The sequence below is a fragment of the Hemibagrus wyckioides genome, linkage group LG19 (assembly GCF_019097595.1).
Source record: "Hemibagrus wyckioides isolate EC202008001 linkage group LG19, SWU_Hwy_1.0, whole genome shotgun sequence".
Lineage (NCBI taxonomy): Eukaryota > Metazoa > Chordata > Actinopteri > Siluriformes > Bagridae > Hemibagrus > Hemibagrus wyckioides.
The window spans coordinates 1,985,895-2,009,495 of NC_080728.1; the positions used below are offsets into that span (position 1 = coordinate 1,985,895).

Below are 23,601 nucleotides of genomic sequence, written 5' to 3' on the forward strand. Positions count from 1 at the left end.
TTTCCACATCACCAACAAAGACCTTCTGGGAGTCTTCGTGGCAGCCATTGACCAGTACACACCAAAGCTTCTGAAACTTCTGAAACAGAGCCTGAAAAGGAGCTTTTGGACATGAAATGGAAGAGCTCCTGGAAAGACTTAAGTTTCAGTATTTAAATGTTTTTTACAGTTTGATATGTTAGTTTGATGATAACTCAGTTTTCATGCTTTGACTATTTTGTTGTTTCTTTTGTATGTTTTTGAAGATGACAGAAATTGTTAATCACAGAAGGACAGCTGCTTTGGAGGGCCTGCCTTTGTTTGTTCGAGAGAACCCAACCAAGCTGTTCAAGAAATGTAAAATATGTATTAAAGACTTTAAATGGTTTAAAGCAGGAGTGTCCAGACAACTTTTTTTTATTTCTATGCTCAAATATATTCTTATTGTGTCACAGGAAACTGAAGATGGGACAGAAGGGGTACTATTGGCATTATGTTTGGCATTATGTACTATTGGCATTCTCTGTGTTTTGGAAGATAACACCCAGATGGCATCACCAATGATCCAGAATATTACTGTTGTACTGGAGGAGGTCGTTGTTTTGGAAGATCTTCCAGATACCTCTAGTGCTCTGGCATAGCTATTTAGCCTTCTCTATGCTTTCAACTTTTCCTATCTATAAGATCTCAAATACACTTTTGATACCATTCAGAATGTGTTCATGGAGCTTGGGTCTGGATTCACCCAACGTGTGCTTTCTCTTAAAAACAAAATGTTAAACTGAAAGTGTTGTCAATGGTCTTATGTCACAAAGATCTGGGCTGATTGTTTAACCAATGTTTTCAGGTAAATATTTTGAATGGAAAAGGTTAAGATTTTAATCTTTCAATTTTGTCAAGACACCAAGCACTGAAGTTAAGTTTTGTTTTGAATGTTTGTGGACGCCTTGGACATCACTAGGCCATTTTTAGGGGGGTTTAACCCTAACATTTGTACTCAGCACCCATAAAAATTCTGTGATTCTCCATAAACTGTACACAAATTCATGATCACCTCAGTCCCCTTTAAATTTCATATGAAAATGGCGGCAGACTTCGGCTCCTCCCAGTCTTTCAGCACGTTCTTCAATCCGCAGACTGCAGACAAGTGTGTGTGTGAGTGTGTGTGTGTGTGTGTGTGTGTGTGTGTGTGATCAGGAAGACTCGTATTTGGCTTGTTCAGTACTCAAATGTTATACACATCTATGCAATACAGTGGAATGCTGCAAGTTTACCAACCTCCCTGTTAGTCAAACCTTTATTTTATTTATTTATTTATTTTTTACTATTATACCGTCATTGGGGGCTGAGCCCCCCTTAAATGAAAATTCTAGACTCGCCCCTGTTTTTCTGTGATTTGTTCTAAAAGTTTTTGAATCAAATTTAGACAAATATTCCAGTGTTGTGTACATGTAAGTTTATGTTATTCATTAACCTCTCCATAACATCACTGCATTTTTAGACACAAATGTTAGAACTTGCATATGTACCTACAAATTACAGTATACTAAATTGGACCAGAAGTGTTTTTTTTTTTTCATTTAAGATGCTCATTGATTATGTTGTAAAACATTTTCAAAATTGTGGGTTTTTTTCATGTGCAGTGCTTTTTCATTTGGAAAAATATTACACACTTTTTTGTATTTTGTACATGATAAAAAGTTGCATGATAAAAAGTGTGATGTTGCATGATAAAGTTTGTTTATCTGTTGCTTCCAACAGAAATTAACTGGAGAAGTAATAACTTCATGTTTGTCATTTGTAAGTAGACTTAATATAAATTAAAAAGGATAATATGCTGACTATTAATACCTTATCTTGCAAATATTTTCATCCAGTAAACAGAAAAAAATTAATTGACTCAACAACAGTAATTGTTGTTTCAGTTGCTGTGACAAGAATGTCTTTATTAGCAAAATAAGACAATCAACATTGCATGAACAAAGAAATTTAGGTTGGCTTAATAAAGTATTGTTACTGAGAAGAACTATAAAATAGTTGCTAAAACAACTCGAAGGTCTTACTGCATCGAGTTCATGTTTTCTCAACAGTTTATTTTTCAGTGTATTAACAGCCAATTAAGAATAGTCTCTCATTATGTTAGCCATAAATAATTTCACATGTATATCTCATACAAATAACATTTAAATTGACAGGTATATTATTTATTAACAAGATATCTCATTTGAGAACATTTTTGTCTGAGTGCCCAAGATCTATTATAATTGACCGGTCAGTTTTTGACATTGCTACTACAGAGTTGATTGTTGAGTGATTGTTGGTCCTGTTGATTAAGCAATAATGTTTAGCAAGATAAATGTCATTAATAATAAATAGAATCTCACCTAATATTAAGGAAATATACTAATGTCCAGTAACTTCTGTACATTTGTTTTTCAGGCAGCATATTCAAGAAAGTAATGCAGTATATACCGAATGTGTTTTGCTACTTTATTCTACAGGAAAAAACATATCTGTCCACCCAAACAATACATGCATACATTTTGAGACATCATGGTAAATCGCTGTACAGTAACTTTTATTTATAAAAAATGATGACAGCCCTACTGGTTTCTGACTTCTAAGTATTGTGTCAGTTAAAAGTTTATCAAAGGAAATAAAATAATATACAGTTCTCTTAAAGTGAAGTATCATAAATCAGAGAAGTGTGCACTGTGTGATTGAAACTGTGAGACCCCAATTCAGCCTGAGCATCTGGTGGCTGGGATTCCTCCTGCTTGACTTGCAGCTGCATTTCTTAATATCTGTGTGTTTCAGCAGCTCCACAGATCACAGGTCTCAGCCTTCACACGCCATAGCTACATTCCATCTCTGTCGATAAATGGTTAAATTTTACTAAAGAGTTGCCATAGCTGAACCAACATTATGCAAATATTCATAGGAGAGTGCAACAAGATGACAATGAACTGAGCATTAGCCAAACACACTCAGGCATTCAGACAGTGTTATAGATTTTCTTTTTGCAGTATCGGCAATTCCAATCTGAAAAGATTTGATCATAATTAAACATTTCTTCATTCTTACTAACATCTGTCTTCTAACATTTAGCTAGAACAAATGAGAACTTCCACAAGTTCTAACAGGATAATGAGCAGATATTTACCCATCACATCACTGCTCTTATCCAATCACAGGAGCTTTTTTAAATAACGAACACTACTGTGTCATTTAGTTCTTGTTCTACATTTATATTTAAGTGCAGACTTTAAGAAGAAGCTGAGGTGAATTTTACAGGAATGACAGAAGACACAATGTTCATTTACAATCACTCTCATGCACTCATTTGGGACATTTTGTAGACTCTGTCTGAATCCCTGTTTTCTGTCTTCACATGAATTTTAAATCAACACATTTTACTTTTTACACACTTTTCTAAAGGTTTTCACAATAGTTTTCACAATTTTCTAAAACTGGTTTTATTTCCTATCCTGATAATCTGATATTTATTGGAACTAAAGAGAAATGTACAAAATAATGATAATAAGGTTGAACTTTTATTAAAAGGTCATTACTCACATCAGAGTCTGTAGTTTGTAATGTTCATCATCCTTAAGAGCAGAGAGCAGCTTCTTTCCTGAGTCTCCGATTTTATTCTCAGACAGATTCAGTTCTCTCAGGTGTGAGGGGTTTGATCTCAGAGCTGAAGTCAGAGCAGTACAGCCTTCATCTGAGATACCACAACACCACAACCTGTAGAGACACAATGACACACTCTTCACTGGTTGTACACAGGGACGTTTCTAGCGTTTGATCACTGCTGGGGCACAGTTTTCTTGAATCATGTTATGCAACCAACATTAATGTAATATGTGCTGCAGATAATTTCATAAATTACATTTTAATTTACTGTAAAGGGTTTTGTCTGTGTGTATACATACACAGATCAGGCATAACATTATGACTACTGACAGGTGACGTGAATAACACTGATTATTTCCTCATCATGACACCTGTTAGTGGGTGGGATATATTAGGCAGTAAGTGAACATTTTGTCCTCAAAGTTGATGTGTTAATAGCAGGAAAAATGGGCAAGCATAAAGGGCCAAATTGTGATGGCTAGATGACTTTATCAGAGCATCTCCAAAACTGCAGCTCTTGTGGAATGTTCCCGGTCTGCAGTGGTCAGTATCTATCAAAAATGGACCAAGGAAGGAACAGTTGGTGAACTGGCAACAGGGTCATGGGTGGCCAAGGCTCATTGATGCACATGGGAAGCGAAGGCTGGTCCATGTGGTCTGATCCAACAAACGAGCTACTGTTGCTCAAATTGCTGATTCTGATAGAAAGGTGTCAGAATACACAGTGCATCACAGTTTGTTGTGTATGGGGTTGCATAGCCACAGACTAGTCAGGGTGACTATGCTGACCCCTGTGCACTGCCAAAAGCAACAACAATGGGCACATGAGCATCAGAACAGGATCATGGAGCAATGGAAGAAGGGGGTTTGGTCTGATGAATCACGTTTTCTTTTAAATCACGTGGATGGCCAGGTACGTGTTCATTGCTTACCTGGGGAACACATGGCACCAGGATGTACTATGGAAAGAAGGCAAGACAACAAAGGCAGTGTCATGCTTTGGGCAATGTTCTGCTGGAAAACCTTGGGTCCTGCCATCCAGGTGGATGTTACTTTGACATGTACCACCTACCTAAGCATTCTTGTAGACAATATACACCCTTTAATGCAAAAGGTATTCCCTGATGGCTGTGGCCTCTTTCAGCAAGATAATGCGCCATGCCACATGCTTTTCATCAACATGGTTTGATGAGCACAACAACCAGTTTGAGGTGTTGACTTGGCCTCCAAATTCCCCAGATCTCAATTCAATCGTTCATCTTTGGGATGTGCTAGACAAACAAGTCCGATCCATGAAGGCCCCACCTTGCACCTTACAGGACTTAAAGGATCTGCTGCTAACATCTTGGTGTCAAATACTACAGCACACCTTCAGGGATATCAGCAAAAGGGAGACCAACAAAATATTAGGCAGGTGGTCATAATGTTATCCCTGATCCGTGCATGTATATTGTAGTGCACTGAGCGGGGACAGAGCAAAACACACACAGAGCCAGGGAGCACATTAGATAAATAGATGTTTATTGTCATTGGACCATGCTACATGTACAAATAAATTTAAAAAGTGTCAATCAGTCAAAAAGTGCAGCAGTCATACATACATTAAAACCTTCAACAATTAAAAAAGTACTAATTAGTATAAAATGAATAAATAAAGGAAATGGAAACCGTTCCTCTCAAGGTTTCTTCCTCATACCATCAGAGGAAATTTTTCTTTCCCACAGTTGCCTCAGGCTTGCTCACTTGGGATAACATCTAGGACTAGATTGTTTGTCTGTTTATATATTTGTTGTGTCTTATGTTGTTTCTTATGTAAAGCTGCTTTGAGACAATGCTCTTTGTTAAAAGCTCTATACAAATAAAACTGAATTGAATTGTATACTACAATAATTTAAGACAGCCCTATCCCACACACAATCACATTCATCATCTATTGCACATCCCATGTCAACAGTGTTTTTTGATTATTAAATGCAGTTATGGCTGTTGGATAAAAACTGTTTTTTTAGTCTGATTGTAATGTATCACTGTCAGTTCAAACAGATCATGTCCAGGGTGTGATGTGTCCTTAAGGATGCTTTGGGCTTTCTTAATACAGTTTGAACTGTGTAGTTCTTCCAGTGTTGGGAGAGGGCAGCCGAGGAACTTCTGGGCCATGACCTTCTGGAGCGCTTTCCTCTGAGCCCCTGTGCAGCTGGTAACCTACCCAATGCAGTAGGTTAGGATTCTCTCTATGGAGCACTGGTAGAAGGACACCAGTAGTCTCTGAGTGATGTTGTTCTTTCTCAGTGCCCTAAGGAAGTAGAGTCTCTGCTGGGCCTTTTTCAGAAGCTCAGAGATGTTCATGCTCCAAGTCAGACCCTCCTCTATCTGGACTCCCAGGAACCGGAAGTCAGCCACCCTCTCTACACAGTCCCCACTGATGGAAAATGGAGTGATGTCCGTTTTCTGCTAGTAGTAGTGTTGGTAGTCAGGGAGTGCTGCCAGATGATTGGGAAACTACAGCAGAAGTGATCAGGGAGACAGGAAGAAAGGTGCTGGGTGTGTCATCTGGAAGGAGGAAAGAAGATAAGGAGACTTGGTGGTGGAATTAGAAAGTTCAGGATAGTATTCAGAGGAAGAGTTTAGCCAAGAAGAAATGGGACATGGACGGGACTGAAGAGAAAAGACAGGAATACAAGGACTTACAGTGCAGAGTGAAGAGGGAGGTGTCTAAGGCCAAGCAGAAGGCGTATGATGAGTTGTACACTAGGTTAGACACTAGAGAAGGACTTGTACAGGTTAGCTAGACAGAGGGATCGAGATGGGAAGGATGTGCGGCAAGTTAGAGTTATTAAGGATAGAGATGGAAAGGTGCTCACAAGTGAGGAGAGTGTACAGAGGAGATGGAAGGAGTACTTTGAAGAGCTGATGAATGAGGAAAATGAGAGGGAAAAAAGAGTAGAAGGGGTAAACTCTGTGGAACAGAAAGTAGATAAGATTAGAAAGGATGAAGTCAGGAAGGCTTTGAAGAGGATGAAAGGTGGAAAGGCAGTTGGTCCTGACGACATCCCGGTGGAGGTCTGGAAGTGTCTAGGAGAGGCAGCAGTGGAATTTTTAACTAGTTTGTTTAACAGAGTTTTAGAGAGTGAGAAGATGCCTGAGGAATGGAGAAGAAGTGTATTAGTGCCGATCTTTAAGAATAAGGGTGATGTGCAGAGTTGCAGCAACTATAGGGGGATAAAGTTGATGAGTCATACAATGAAGCTCTGGGAAAGAGTAGTGGAAGCTAGGTTAAGGAAGGTAGTGGAAATTTGTGAGCAGCAGTATGGCTTCATGCCCAGAAAGAGCACAACAGATGCAATTTTTGCCCTGAGAATGTTGATGGAGAAGTATAGGGATGGTCAGAGAGAGCTGCACTGTGTGTTTGTAGACTTGGAGAAAGCGTATGACAGGGTGCCAAGAGAAGAGCTGTGGTACTGTATGAGGAAGTCAGGAGTAGCAGAGAAGTATGTCAGAGTGGTGCAGGACATGTATGAGAGGAGCAGGACAGTGGTGAGGTGTGCTGTAGGTCAGACAGAGGAGTTCAGAGTGGAGGTGGGACTGCATCAGGGATCGGCTCTGAGCCCCTTCCTGTTTGCTATGGTGATGGACAGTTGTCAGAGGAGGTCAGACAGGAGTCTCCTTGGACAATGATGTTTGAAGATGACATTATGATCTGGAGTGAGAGCAGGGAGCAGGTGGAGGAAAATCTGGAGAGGTGGAGGTTTGCTCTGGAGAGAAGAGGAATGAAAGTCAGTGGTAGTAAGACTGAGTACATGTGTGTGAATGACAGGGAGGGAAGTGGAACAGTAAGATTACAGGGTGAAGAGGTGAAGAACGTACAGGAGTTTAAGTACTTGGGGTCAACAGTCCAGAGTAATGGAGAGTGTGAGAAAGAGGTAAAGAAGTGAGTGCAGGCAGGTTGGAATGGGTGGAGAAAGGTGTCGGGAGTTCTGTGTGATAGAAAAATTTCAGGGAGAATCAAAGGGAAGGTGATACAGGACAGTGAGACCAGCCATGCTGTATGGTTTAGAGACAGTATCACTGAGGAAGAGACAGGAGTCAGAGCTGGAGGTAGCAGAGCTGAAGATGTTGAGGTTCTCTTTGGGAGTGACACGGTTGGACAGGATTAGGAACGAGTACATCAGAGGGACAGCTCATGTTGGACGTTTGGGGGACAAAGTTAGAGAGGCCAGATTAAGAAGGTTTGGACATGTCCAGAGGAGGGAGAGTGAGTATATTGGTAGGAGAGTGTTGGACATGGAGCTGCCAGGTAGGAGGAAAAGAGGAAGGCCAAAGAGGAGGTATATGGATGTAATAAATGAGGATATGAAACTAGTGGGTGAAAGTGTTGAGGATGCTGAAGATAGGGATAGGTGGAGAGATGATTTGCTGTGGCGACCCCTGAAGGAAAAAGACACTGTTTGATGGAAATGAAAATTATCAGTCTACAGAGGGCTGAATTCAAAGACACCCCAACAATCAAAGTGTAAAAATGATGAAGCAGGCTAGTACATTTTACTGAAATTTCACTGCAGCAACTCAAAATGGTACTCCATAGTTTGTATGGCCCCCACGTGCTTGTATACATGCTTGACAATGTCGGGGCATACTCCTAATGAGACGACAGCTGTCCTGGGGAATTTTCTCCCAGATCTAGATCAGGGCATTACTGAGCTCCTGGACAGTCTGAGGTGCAACCTGGTGGCGTCGGATGGACCGAAACATAATGTTCCAGAGGTGTTCTATTAGATTTAGGTCAGCCGAGTGTGCGCACCATTCAATGTATCAATTCCTTCATCCTCCAGGAACTGCCTGCATACTCTTGCCACATGAGGCCGGACATTGTTGTGCACCAAGAGGAACCCAGGACCCACTGCACCAGATACCTATCATCCCAATACCTAATGTCAGGGTTCAATTGTCTAGCCTGTAGAGGTCTGTGCGTCCCTCCATGGATATGCCTCCAATGACCGTCACTGACCCTCCACCAAACTGGTCATGCTGAATGATGCAGGCAGCATAATGTTCTCCATGGCTTCTCCAGACCCTTTCACATCTGTCACATGTCTCAGGGTGAATCTGCTCTCATCTGTGAAAAGCACAGGGCGCCATTGAAGGACCTGCCAATTCTGGTGTTCAATGGTAAATGCCAATCGAGCTCCAAGGTGCCGGGCAGTGAGCACAGGGCCCACTAGAGAATTTTGGGCTCTCAGGCCACCCTCATGATGTCTGTTTCTGATTGTTTGGTCAGAGATATTCACACCAGTGGCCTGCTGAAGATCATTTTGTAGGGCTCTGAAAGTGCTCATCCTGTGCCTCCTTGAACAAAGAAGCAGATACTGGTCCTGCTGATGGGTAAAGGATCTTCTACAGCCCTGTCCAGCTCTCCTGGAATCTCCTGGAATGCACTTGAGACTGTGTTGGGAGACACAGCAAACCTTCTGGCAATGCACATATTGATGGGCCATCCTGGAGGAGTTGGACTGCCTGTGCAACCATTGTAGTGTCCAGGTATCACCTCATGCTACCAGTAGTGACACTGACCAGAGCCAAATGCAAAACTAGTGAAAAACACTCAGAAAAGATGAGTAGGAAAAATAACTGTCACTGGTCTCCACCTGTAAAACCATTCATGTTTTAGGGGTCATCTTATTGTTGCCCATCTAGTGCACCTGTTGTTCATTTCATCAGAAATCAGTAATCAGAAAAGGTTTTACTGCCAGATACAGCAAAGGGTCAGCAAAGAGTACTTTACAGTACTAGGAATTTGTCTTGGTGTCAGGTGCAAACATATACACAGGTATGAAATGTCTGTACAAATGTACACAATTTTAGCAGCTGAAACTGCTACTTAAATGACCAGAGCAATATCCCAGGAGTTTAATTGACTTGATGCTATACTCTAAATAAAAGTGTTCCTTTAAGTTAACATTTAACATAATATTTCTTTAGTTTCTTTTTCTTTTTTTTAAATCAGATGAACAGAGATGTTTGATAAGAAAATGAGATGTCAGTATTCAGAGCAAAACAGGGTTGGAGTCTGTTCGAAGAATCTGTTAGTTCATTGGTGTATTTTTTAAACCCAGACTGTGAAAGTGTAAATGGTTTATTCAGTATTGACAAAAACAACTGTGACTGTGTTTTATTTTTACAGAATGTCTTTATCTATTATTATGACCTGGATGAAGATGAGACCATGATTTATCATTAATGATTTAAAATATGACCTTACTCCAATGTCTCCAGTTTACAGTGAGGATTCTCCAGTACAGCAGAGAGACTCTTCACTCCTGAGTCTCCTAGATTATTACAGGACAGATCCAAGTATCTCAGGTGTGAGGGGTTAGAGTTCAGAGCTGAAGTCAGAGCAGTGCAGCCATCATCTGAGATACCACAATCACACAACCTGTAGAGAGACACAATGACACACTCTTCATCAACAGATTTTTTTATCTTGGTTTAAGGCTTACTTTAAAGTTGATGTTTTTGTAAAATGATTTTATTAGTCAGAATGACATGAGGACTTTAATATCACCTGTTTATTCTAATTACCATTAAAAATTATCATACTGAGAGATTTTGTTTCATCCATCTCATCTGTTGTGTGTGATATTAAACTATCAGCAGGTGAAGTTGAACAGAGAACGGCTGACTGACCATCAACTAAAAATAAAGAAAGAGAGAAACTGCATTTCATAGATCTGCTAAAATATCTTAATGATTTGCTAAAACCTTGCCCCATATATTCAACAAATAAATAACCCAAGTAAAATCTAGGAAAAAATTAATTAAAATTCTAGATTACAACAGACCAATTAGACCTTGATTTCAGATTAATTTTACTTTTTTAAATACCATAAATTGCCATTTTAGCTTGACTCAGCAAAAACTGTCTGAGTCTACTTAAAACCAGGAATGAAGATTACCAGGCAGAATGTTTCATCATAACAAATAGACTCTTTTAACAGTAAACACAATTTTTGGTCTATTATGGTGCAGAAAATCATGAAATGCAGTATCTCACTAAAAACAACATGGACATCCATGTCTAAGACTGTAAACTGTTATTGATATCAGATTGAACTCACAGCCATCTTTACTCTTTTTCATTCAGCGCACATGATTCCCACCCAAACCCCCTGTAGGTGATGATGTCACATCAGTACACAACATCTAACACCAGGGTTTATAACTGAAACTAATGCATTAACCACAACTGCACCATGAAGTATTCTCCATTGTACATCTCCCACTTTCTTAGATAAACTTACATAAAAGACTTACATAAAGTTCTCCACTCCAGTGTCAGGTTCTCCCCCAAATGGAGGACAGTACACCAGGGTGTCGAGGCCTAGACCTTTAATGCCCTTCAAAGTTTTGGGACGTCTGACTTTACATGCACATGAACTTTAATGACATTCCATTCTTAAACTGTAGGGTTTAATATGGAGTTGTCCCATCCTTTGCAGCTATAACAGCTTCAACTCTTCTGGGAAGGCACAAGGTTTAGGAGTGTGCTTATTATAATTTTTAACTATTCCTCTAGAAGCACTTTTGTCATCTCAGGCACTGATGTTGGATGAGAAGGCCTGGCTCGTAGTCTCCACTCTAATTCATCCTAAAGGTGTTCTGTGGGGTTGCGGTCAGGACTCAGTCAAGTTCATCCACACCAAACTCGCTCACCCATTTCTTTATGGACCTTGCTTTGTGCACTGTGCACAGTCTTGTTGGAACAGGAAGGGACCATCCCCAAACTGTAGCATACGAGTTCCTTTCACTGGAACTTTGGGGCTAAGCCTAACCCCTGTAAAACACCACCACACTATAATCCCCCCTCCACCAAACTTTACACTTGGCACAATGCATTCAGGCAAGTACCATTCTCCTGGCAACCGCCAAACCCAGACTTGTCCATCAGATTGCCAGATGGAGAAGCGCGATTTGTCACTCCAGAGAACGCGTCTCCACTGCTCTAGAGTCCAGTGGCGGCGTGCTTTACACCACTGCATCCGACGCTTTGCATTGCACTTGGTGATGAAAGGCTTGGATGCAGCTGCTTGGCCATGGAAACCCATTCCATAAAGCTCTTTACAGAGTGTTCTTGAACTAATCTGAAAGCCACATAAGGTTTGGAGGTCTGTAGCTATTGACTCTGCAGAAATTTGGCAACTTCTGCGCACTGTGTGTCTCAGCATGCACTGACCCCACTGTATAATTTTATGTGTCCTACCACTTCATGGCTAAGTTGCTGTTGTTCCCAATTGCTTCCACTTTGTTATAGTACCATCAAAAGTTGACTATGGAGCAGAAATTGCCATTTATCATGGTAATCTGTTACTTATTTAACAGCTCCTTCAAAATTTTTTGTATTGACATCGGCTTACTGTTAGAGAATGTGTCTTACTGAGAAGCAGGTCATGTGACTCTCAGAGAGATGATCTTACCCCAGTGTCTCCAGTTTACAGTGAGGATTCTCTAGTACAGCAGAGAGACTTCACTTCTGAGTCTCCTAGATTATTCCGACAGATTCAGTCCTCTCAGGTGTGAGGGGTTTGATCTCAGAGCTGAAGTCAGAGGAGTACAGCCTTCTTCTAAGACACCACAACCACACAACCTGTAAAGAGACACAATGACACACTCTTGGCAGATTGTGAAAAAAAAAAACACTATTTCAGCTTTAAGAACTTTTAATTTGTTGACCTTTTCAATCCTATTGCATTAACGTCTTATTTTAGTGTAGCTTATTCTAGTTAGTTAGAACATTTCTATTTCACTGCTGATTTTAACCCCTGCAGATCACACAGTCCATTTAGTTTATCTCAGCTGCAGTTTGTGTGATTAGTTACAACGTTATAGTAAATTTCACAGTAATTTCAGATACATTGCAGTCAAGTTACATTTTGCACTGCAGCTATTCAAATACCTACATCTGACCCAAAGATAAACCATGATTGAGAGATGATCTTACCCCAGTTTCTCCAGTTTACAGTGAGGATTCTCCAGTACAGCAGAGAGACTTGTCACTCCTGAGTCTCCTAGATTATTCTCAGACAGATTCAGTTTTCTCAGGTGTGAGGGGTTTGATCTCAGAGCTGAAGACAGAGCAGCACAGCCTTCATCTGAGACACCACTAGGCAATAGGATACGTTCTGAGACCAGGTGTTTATTTACTTGGTCATGGTGGCGGAAGAGGGCTTTGGCCTTGCTATTTTTGGTTCCAGGTCGATACATAACGGTAAAATTAAAGCAAATGAAAAAGTGTGCCCCCTGGGCTTGATGGGGGTTCAATTGCTTGCCGTTATTAATGTTTTCCAGATTCCAGATGTTTCCCACATCGTAATTTACTTCTGCTGAGGTAAGTTTTTTTTTTTAATGAAGGCTCAGGGGAAGACCTTTCCAAGACAGCCATTAGACAGCATGGCCTCAATTCCACAACTGGAGGTGGTGGGCTGTAGTGAATTAATTAATGATAAAAGTTTGCAAAGCAGAGGAATTATTGGAGGTCTCTGACATTTGAGGGAGTAGGCCACTCTGTTATGACTCCTACCTTCCTGGGGTCTATCTCCACCCCCTGAGGGCTGATAACGTAACCCAGGGAAGTTATGGGGTCCCGGCCTTCTCTGCCTTGATGAAGAGTTGCTGTTGAAACAGTGATAGGATCAATTTGAGGAGTAATATAGCCATCTCCTGGCTGTCCACTGCCGTCATCTTCAGAGGAACGGTGGGTAGATGGAGTTCCTCAACCAGCTGCCAATGAATCAAGTTGACGGCTGACCCAGAGTCTATTAGGGCTAAGGGATGACAAACCCCATTAGCATATCATATTTGCACTGGTAACTGTAAACTTTAGGGACAAGAGTTCACCTTTGCGGTTCTCTGACCAGGTTTCTTGGGGCAGGAGGGGCAGGGATGTAATGGCCGCAATAAAAGCATAGTTGCTGGTGGAGGTGGCTCCTCAGCAGATCACCATGTTTTGCCAAGTTGCATAGGCTCTGGCAATCATGAAATGGCCGAGCCAGGGCTTTCTCCTTAGGCTGTAAACAGGGCCTCCAAGTAAGCAGGAACATCAGTAATGCACACTTTGTGGAGTTGTTGCATAGATGACAGTGGCTTGGAATTGAGAAACCTCCGCTGGATTCATTGATGGCAAAGCATTCTGTAACAACCTGTTGGCTGCAGAAGATGCTGAATCCATCTGCGAGGTTTATTAAAACGTGTGTGGGGGTGCATTGCTACAGACATTAGAGTCTGTGAAAAATCATCAGCATACAGTGAAAAGAAACAATCTTCCTCCTCAGGACATTGATGATGAACCAAAAACTTCTGCTTCAGTCTCACTATTAGAGAATGTGTCATACCGAGGAGCAGGTCATGTGACTCTCAGAGAGATGATCTTACCCCAGTGTCTCCAGTTTACAGTGAGGATTCTCCAGTACAGCAGAGAGACTCTTCACTCCTGAGTCTCCTAGATTATTATCAGACAGATCCAGTTCTCTCAGGTGTGAGGGGTTTGATCTCAGAGCTGAGGTCAGAGCAGCACAGCCTTCATCTGAGACACCACAATTACACATCCTGCAAGAGAGACAATGACACACTCTTCATCAACCAATTTTTCCACCTATTGACCAATCACAAGGTCCAAAACATTACTGCCAGGTTTTGAACAGTTGGTGGGCCAGGGTAAAATAGGATGGGCACAGGTGTGAATACAAACTTACTTAATAGACACACATTACATAGAGTAAATAACATTCGCAGGTCTATCAGTTCAAACATAGCATTTTGTTATATAAACAAAGTTTCTTATAGTTTATGATGTCAAATGATGAAGAAAAATCTAATGAAATTAGGACAAAATATTATTTTAGAAAAAAACGAGAAATCACTCAAATTGTTCTAGCTGAGATTTCTTTACAATCTATGAGGAGAACCATTAAAACTGTCTGATTATTATTTGATTTTGTAATATTTAAAATAAATTTATTCTGGTGCAGATTTAAGAAAGAAATAGTCAGAATAGATCACTGCTCCATCATATATTATTTATTAAATAAATGCATTAAATATATTCATATATTATTTATTAAATAAATGCATTCACACATTAAACTAGAGCGAAAGCCTTTCCACTGAGAAAAGGCCTACTCTAATTCCTGTGATTAAAGATGATGTGTACAAACAAACCATAGACCATTATTTTGTTCAGTGTTTTTATTTGGAGTTAAAAATGACTTTGTTTTGGAGTTTCCCTTCACTCCTCAACCAACTGCTATCAGATGAGTCCAATTCTGACAACATGCTCCAGTGTTAACACAAACAAATTTCATCTAATTATATCCTCTGAAAACATTATTCGAGTTTCAGGTGGAAAGACATGGTGTGGCGTTTTAGAGAAGATAAACTCTTTATTGAATTTGTCTACAACATGACTACACACCACACAGAAATGTTACTGAGCAAAATCACTCAATGCAGCTTTTTAATGCAGCAGCTTCTAGTGCATGAGAATTGGGGATTATAACAGAGCTTACGTGGGCCAGGACTCCAAATGGGTGGGTGCAGGCCTCTGTAGTTCCACCCCTGCTGCTGTTATTTAGAATTATTGATATAAGGTTTACTTGAGCTGCATAGGTATTGCTGTATTTAAAAATAATGAGTCATGTTTTGTAGAAATTTTCTCTGTTTATCTTTATTTTTAATCCACATCTACAAAATTCATGTTTATTTCTTAATTAACAAATGATTTTGGAGAGAAAATCATTATAAATTAATGACTAATCTATTTGTGCTGCATGTTGTACTGTTACAAAAAATTTCAGGTGAAAAACAACACTGTATATAACTGCTGCTTTAAGTGACTTATTGTGACTCTCAGAGAGATGATCTCACCTCAGTGTCTCCACTTTACAGTGAGGATTCTCCAGTCCAGCAGAGAGACTCTTCACTCCTGAGTCTCCTAGATTATTCCTGGACAGATCCAGTGTTTTCACAGTCAGATGCAGTTCTCTCAGATTGGAGGTTTCTGATCTGAGTGCTGAGTCCAGAGCTGACCAACTTTTCACTCCAAGTGAATCACAGCTGATACTGAAGGAAATAAAATAAAATATAATGAACTCACATTAGTACAAATGATCAAACACGTCCTCAAAGCTTTCACTGAACCTTCTCATTCTCATAAATGCTGAAAGTACAAACACCAGTTAGACAATATGATTAAAGGGGCACTAAAACTAAATAATTGGTACATTTGTTGTAAACATCCTCAGGGGCATTTCTTCCTGTAAGTGGTATAAGTGTTAGCATAGGGCCTCTGGACCACCAGGACACCATGATTTCATTTGATGATACATCTGAAGTGTAAAACAAAAAAGAAAATGTAGAAGACCCAAAACACCAGTAAACTTATTTATATTCATTAATTACTTTTTTGCTTCCATTTGATGCCATTCAAATGAGTTAGTTAGTTAGTTAGTTAGTTAGTTAGTTAGTTAGTTAGTTAGTTAGTTAGTTAGTTAGTTACTACAGCTATCTAGCAAGTACCTAGAGTAGTGTTGCCTCCCATCCCATATCATATGAGACTGTTTCTTAATGATAAACAAAATGCTTTGTCCCTTATTGAGTTACCACATATATTTCACAATCATAAGAAACAAAAACGGTGAATAAAATTAAGCCAGTTTCTCAAAAACAGCATGTACACATGATGCATAAACTCGCATTTGAATATTACAACATTTAATGAGACAAGTTGAGTAGTTTAATGAATTAAATCTAAATGTTTAAGTCGTGTGTATTTATCTTAAAACTGTATGGCATGAGATCTCTGATTCACTTCGCATCTCCACATGAACTGTGCATTAGCTAGTGACATATTGGCATCGGGCTAGCAAATTAAGCAGTAGCAACTTACTACAGAGCGGTAACTCTCACATTAAACCTTACAGAACATAACACTGACATTTAAACAATTATTCAACATTGTAAAAAAGGGATAATGACAGTCAATTCATACACACCATACTACGAAAGGCGTAGGGTTTTTGTAATGAAAAAAGTGAGCTAGCAATCACTTAGACAAAAAAAGCATGCGCTTTCATGTTACTTGTTTTTTTACCTCCTATTTATAGGTCATGACTGGCAGACTACTTCCTGAAATTATGGAATTGAAGCGATATTAACAAATAAATGATTACAATGCAACTAATGATTGTAACTAATTACAATAGAAACAAATTGTACAAAATGAACTACCTTTTAAAAAAACTTTTAACATTTCTGTATGCTATTTCTAGTAAATCTGTTCTCCATTACTTTTAATGTTTTATTTAAGTATAACAGAACAGTGCTATCTTTTGGTACAATTATTCGTAAACATGGTATTAGCTTCCACCGTTATGCTGATGAAACACGGCTATATGTTTCAAATGAGAGATGAGAGACACCAGCTTATTAAGACTGAAGAATGTGTAAAGGACATTAGACAGTGGATGGTCACTGACTTCCTCCTGCTTAACTCTGACAGACAGAATTGCTTGTACTAGGTCCACATGCAGCTAGAAGTAAGCTTTCTGATTACAGAGTAACTGTGGATGCTGTGTTGCTGTGTAACTGTGTTAAATCTTGTCCAGAAGTAAAAGACCTTGGTGTCATTATTGACTCTGGTCTTTCTTTTGAAAATCATGTAGATAATATCACTAGGATAGCCTTCTTTCATCTCAGAAATATTTCTATGATAGGAAATATAATGTCCTATCATAGAAATATTATATAATGAAATGAGTTCATGCTTTTGTTACCTCTAGGTTGGATTATTGTAATGCCTTACATACTCTGTTCCAGTAGGAGCAGAAACAAGTAACAAGCACAAGTTAATCCAGAATGCCGCTGCTAGAGTATATATATACTCTAGCACACAGAATTAAAAAGTTAAATTTACAGAATTAAAACACACAGAACAAAAATGGGTTTTTAAAGCAGATTTGAACAAAGAAATAAAAGGAGAAGATCTTATGTGGAGGGGAAGACTGTTCCAAAGCCTGGGAGCTGCCACAGCAAAAGCCCAGTCACCTTTAGCACAAGTTTTGTTCAGTGGAAATACACTCAGAGGTATAGTATAGACTGCTTGATCAATCAAAATATATATCGATTCCCAAAAGGCTGAAATGCATTTTGGAGTATTGCATGCTGGGTATTGTAGTGTTCAAAATAAGGACATCAACTGTTGCCTGTATTATCTGGGAGTAACTTCCTGTCTGTGTTACTAAAGCATGTAAGAGTTTCTGATTAGACTCCAGTGAGAGACCCAGAAGAAAGTGAAGGAAAAGATCCAGATGTCCAGTCTGATTTCCTAAAGTCTGATCTACAACACTCTTCTGTAAATTGGAGATTTTATTTTCTTCCATCTTTTGTTCAGAGACCTGATTCTGTTTCAGAACATTTCTCTTCTCCTTCATGAAGGTCAGGTGCACATACAGAGCTGTGAGATGCTCCTGAACAGTCAGATGAACAAAGCAGTACACTTTACTCTGGTGAAGCCCAAACTCCTCTCTGAAGATCTGTGTACACACACCTGAGTACACTGCTGCTTCTCTCACATCAGTGACACACTCTCTCATGATCTTCTATGAGGAAGACCTGAGAGAGTGTGGCATGTTCCTTTTCTTCAGCTGCTGAAAAGCCAGTTGTCCCAGTTTAAGAAGCATTTCTTCATCACTCTCCTGCTTCTTTGGGTATTTTACTCTCATGATGTTTGTTCATTTGAGTCAGAGTCTTGGGGATCTCTCCACTCTCTGCTTCACCCAACATTCTCTCTAGAACAGTGGCTGAAATCCAGCAGAAGACTGGGATGTGGCACATGATGTAGAGACTTCTTAATGACTTCAGGTGTGTGATGATGTTATTGGCCAGGCTCTGGTCACTGATTCTATTCCTCATCCTTCTCTACATCACACACTCTCTCTGTGTTCTGGAAATCCAGAGGAGAGCTCCATCAGACTCAGTTTCTGGTCCTTCATCAAATTCAGCTCTCTGAAAGGAAGTGGAAATATGAGGTGGACGTCCTGATTTGCTTTCCCTTCAGCCCAGTCCAGAATGAACTTCTGCACAGAGACTGTTTTTCCGATGCCAGCGACTCCCTTTGTCAGCACAGTTCTGATGGGTTTGTCTTGTTCAGATAAAGGCTTAAAGATGTCATTACATTTGATTGGTGTTTCCTCTGTTGTTGTTCTCCTGGACGCTGCCTCCATCTGTCTCACCTCATGTTCATTATTGACTTCTCCACTGTCTCCCTCTGTGATGTAGAGCTCTGTGTAGATCTCATTCAGGAGTGTTTGGGTTCCCAGGTTTATCATCACTCCATTCAAGTACTGAAACTTCTTTATCAGTTTTAATCTGAATGTTTTCTGGAATTCATTTACAGCAGCAGATTCTGGGTGGTTCCTGTGATATGGTGAAGCAGAAAGATGTGGTGAGACATGGGCTTCAATTATTAGACTTTAAGATCACTTTTTTCTAACTGGTTACCACAGATAGTTCTTTATGATGTTCTCACTATGTGTTTGTCTTCATCTACTGTATGTTTTCTATAATCTAATGACTCTGTAGTTAATAACAGCAGAGAGGTTTATAATACCAGTGTGTCAGTGTCACAGTCATGGATTGATCTTACCCTGTATCTGTGATGATAGTTTCTGTTCTGTCTCCTGCCTTCTGTAGAACACTGTGAACAAATATTGCAGTTGATCAGTTTCATCACTTCACCTATTTTAATCCTAGTTATTTAAGGTTTATTTCTGCATGGCTGTTAGGGATGTGACTGAATCCCTCACTCTGAATGAACAGGTAATGTGTTCTAAACAGATACAAATACAGATACAGTTTTTAGGAAATCTTGTCATAAAGGTTCACAGGTATAAAATCCCTAACTATAGCCAGTATAATACTACAGCCTGGATGTGACACCAGTCCATCACACAAACCTACTAATTTCACTGCATTACAAAACAACATGTCAAACCAAGTGGCATGTATTTATTATACACCATAAGTACACTTTTCAAGCAAAACATTTTCTAAAAATACAAAAGACAAAAAATTATGTGGACACTTAATAATGGTTTTATTATAGTCACATTTACAGTGTTTTAATATTTATTTTGCCATCCTGTTGATCTAGTTAAATTTGCCATTAAGTGTGAATTTATCAGTGATCATAACAGTGAGGAGTTGTTACTTGTTGTTGTGAATTCACCGAAGCAGACCAGGGGACTTGGAATTAGTGTTCAGCAGGAATGTTTTTTGTAGAGCAGAACACACTGTGGTGGTACTGTAGTCATCGAGTCCAGTGAAAAGAAGCTTGCATTACAGTTTTAAAGGCCTTGAGTGGGCAGGCCTTGAAGGTGTGACAATACAAAAGCCTTGAGGTGATACACCCCCAAGGGGAGGTAGACCTCCCAGGGGTTGACTCCCTGGTATGCTAATGCAAAGGTGAGAGGTGATACTTTTAAACAAAGCATTGAATGGGAGAAAGGTCCCCAGAGTTTACCCCCCAACTGTAGGCTGATATATGTAAACTATTATTCAAAGAGAAATGTATGTTACAGTAGATTCTAGAGTGACCTCAAAATATGTTTTCCTGCACTGTGTAGAAGTGAGGAGTCTTCATCTTAAAAGAACCTCCATAGACTCATCACTCTTCATGGAGATACAGCTGGGTGCTGGTGATTCTGATCTCTTTCCCTGTCGTTTACTGTACAACATTATACACAGTCCTTTACTCATTTATATACACTCTTTACTGTTTTTAACTTTTTTTATCATTTTAATGAGAACTTAATTCTACTTAAAATGAACATAATCTAACATTTTTATGCTCACAGATGACTGTTAGCTTTTCATTAAGTCATTAACACCTTTTCATATTTAATCATTAAATGCATTACACTTCCACTATATGAAAACACTAGTATGTAGCATTGCAGTTTTCCTTCACTAAAACTAAGAGGCCTAAACACTGTTCCAGCATGACAATCTAATTAATGTACTTGATAATGGTGGAAAAAGTTCATTTATAAAGAGTACATACACACAGCTAGGATTAATGTGGATGTGTGTAAAAACTTGGTAAGTGACATAATTCACATAAAAAAATGAGCTCTTTGGTTAGAAGCTGGCCAAATAATCTATCAAGAACCATATGTAGGAATCAGACTGACATTAGCTGAAATGTTATCCACATATTATTATGAACGTTCTACAGAGGGACCATTGAGAGCATTCTGAGCAGCTGGTCCACTGCCAGATTTGCGAATTGCACCGTCTTGGACTGCAAGACCCTGCCACAGATAGTGAGGACAGTTGAGAAGTTCGTTGCCAGCTCTCTTCCCTCTATCACAGACATCTACATCACACATTGCATCCACAAAGCCAAAAAGCATTGTGAATGACCCCACACCCCCCTCACACACCCTCCTGGTTAGGTCCACACAAACAGACTGTGTAGCAGTTTATTTGTTCATGCCATCAAACTCCTCAATACCCAGAACTACACATACACACACATTCAAAATACATCTGTTTACAATAACACTTTTTGCGGTTCTGCCCAGACTGCTCACATTTCAATGCTGCTACAAATTAGATGTGTACATATTTTTGCATCCTTTTTCTTTGCACAGTGGTTCATACAGACTGTATACTGGTTTGTGCTATTTTTTTGTATCTGTCCTGTAGTGTATTGTATTGTCTGTCTGCACTGTCTCGTCTTTCACTGTCTTTTTGTCATACACTATTTGCACACCTGCACTTTATGTGGCTAGGTTAACTTATTTCATTTGACCATGTACTGTATCAGCTACATATGGTTGCAGTGACCATTAAAGCTTCTTGACTTGGCTTGAATTTGCACAGAAGTCAAACAGTGCTATTTGGCTAGACTAACACTTTCAAATGGTGTAACACTAGAAGATTCTTATAGTTTGGTATCTTGTCAGTGGCTAAATGATGCTAGTCTGCAATAACTTTCTGGACACTGAAACCACACTTAAAACATTTATTTTAAAAATGTTAAATAAACATGTATTTCACTGCATTACAAAACAACATATCAAACCAAGTGGAATTTCTTTTAAAGTTACAATAAGTACACTTTTTAAGAAAAACATTGTCCAAAAAGTAGAAGATAAAGAAGAAAAAAATGTTTGTGGACACTTAACCGTGGATTCAATGAAGATTACAGTGTTTAGTACTGATTTTGCCATCCTGTTTATCTAGTTAAATTTCCCTTTAAGTGTGACTTTATCAGTGACATTAACAGTGAGGAGATGTTACCTGTGTAGAAGTGAAGAGTCTCCAACTATGAAATTCAGAGGTTTATCCATAGACTCATCACTCTTCATGGAGATACAGCTGGGTGCTGGTGATTCTGATCTCTCTCCCTGGAGTTTACTGCACAACATTATACACAGTCCTTTACTCATTTATATACACTCTTTACTGTTTTTAACTCACTTCTTAATTTAATGAGGATTTTACTTTAATTTTACTTAAATAATAACAGAATACATTTTTATTGTAGAGTAGTGACTGATTATCATTATTATTAAAATTATTCCTTCCATATTTACTCACTAACTTATTCAGTTGAATATTTAATAACTACTGTACGAGGATGTTGTAGGTTACCAGTTGTTTGATGGTTGGGAAACATTATCTGTGTCCAGATCAGGAGTCTCCATCTCTGAATATTAGTAAAGTTTGTTAACATATTTGATCTCAATGTTAACTCAATGTTCTACCTTTTATTATTCAGTGAATAGGTGTTGTAACAGTTGAGAATAACGGTAATTTACCAGCAGATGGCAACCTCGCCAGTGTCAGTCTTGGGGGCTGTATTCCTTTACTCTTTATGGCTATCACAGGATCGCTCCATATTAGTTTTCCTCAGTTTCCCCCGAACATTACAAAGTCAGGTTCAGGTTCTGCTCACTTCATACAACACCTGTTTACAGCCTATATTTTAACAACACATTATGTCTGTTTCACACTGATAAACCTATATCCTCCAAACATTCTGAATCTTTTGTTCATAAGAAAGTGAAGAGATGGAACTTTAACTGGCATAAACCAACATACGCTTATATTGCCAAAAGTATTGGGACACCCCTCCAAATCATCGAGTTCAGGTGTTGTTTTTCAGGGGTTGGGCTCGGCCCCTTCATACCAAGATATTTTGGACAATTTCATGCTCCCAACTGAGGGACCAGTTTTGGGATGGCTCCTTCCTGTTCAAACATGACTGCACACCAGTGACCAAAGCAAGGTCCAAAAATATGGATGAGCGCGTTTGGTGGGGAGGAACTTGACTGTCCTGCACAGAGTCCTGACTTCGACCTGACAGACGAATTAAAGTGGAGACTGCAAGCCAGGCCTTCTCGTCCAACATCAGTGCCTGACCTCACAAATGCACTTCTAGAGGAACGGTCAAAAATTCCCATAAACACACTCCTAAACCTTGTGGAAAGCCTTCCCAGAAGAGTTGAAGCTGTTATAGCTGCAAAGGGCGGGACAACTCCATATTACATTCATGTGCATGTAAAGGTAGACATCCCAAAACTTTTGGCAACATAGTGTGTAATTTATTTAATTTCTTAATTAATGAGTGTTGATTTTACTTTGTAAACAATGGGAAAGAACAAGGTTCTGTGTTAATTACGGACATTTATTTATTTATTTGTTTACCCTCATTGCAACGGCCCAGGTTCGAGGCCCAGGTTCGATTCCCGGGCAGGGCACTAACCCAGCCACTGAAGAGTTAACTCTCAGTGCGGGTCCCAAGCCCGGATTAAATGGGAGGGTTGCGTCAGGAAGGGCATCCAGAGTAAAACCTGTGCCAAATAGAAACGTGCGGAACAAATGATCTACTGTGGCCTATATAGTATATATAGGCCATCTATATATGAT

General features: G+C 39.4%; 1 protein-coding gene and 1 long non-coding RNA gene across 7 annotated transcripts in view; both read right to left on the minus strand.

Moving 5' to 3' along the window:
• The window catches only part of LOC131370166 (NLR family CARD domain-containing protein 3-like), a 237,541-nt gene that overhangs the window by 211,783 nt on the left and 2,157 nt on the right, over positions 1 to 23,601 (minus strand). For 2 of the 6 annotated variants that reach the window (XM_058417335.1, XM_058417330.1), the window contains exons 1-2: positions 22,324 to 22,790; positions 21,970 to 22,086 (exon numbers count right to left, since the gene is read on the minus strand). In XM_058417335.1, coding sequence (XP_058273318.1) covers positions 21,970 to 22,086; positions 22,324 to 22,376 — 170 coding nt within the window. In that variant the 5' untranslated portion in view covers positions 22,377 to 22,790. Of the gene's footprint in view, positions 1 to 21,969; positions 22,087 to 22,323; positions 22,791 to 23,601 lie in introns of those variants that run through there. The other 4 variants (XM_058417334.1, XM_058417336.1, XM_058417331.1 and 1 more) reach the window with 2 other exon arrangements.
• On the minus strand, positions 5,051 to 19,631 carry LOC131370173 (uncharacterized). The gene is made up of 5 exons (XR_009207389.1): positions 19,310 to 19,631; positions 15,532 to 19,080; positions 12,611 to 14,214; positions 12,087 to 12,256; positions 5,051 to 10,048 (listed from the first exon to the last, which is right to left on the minus strand). It is a non-coding gene; the product is annotated as an uncharacterized LOC131370173 (long non-coding RNA).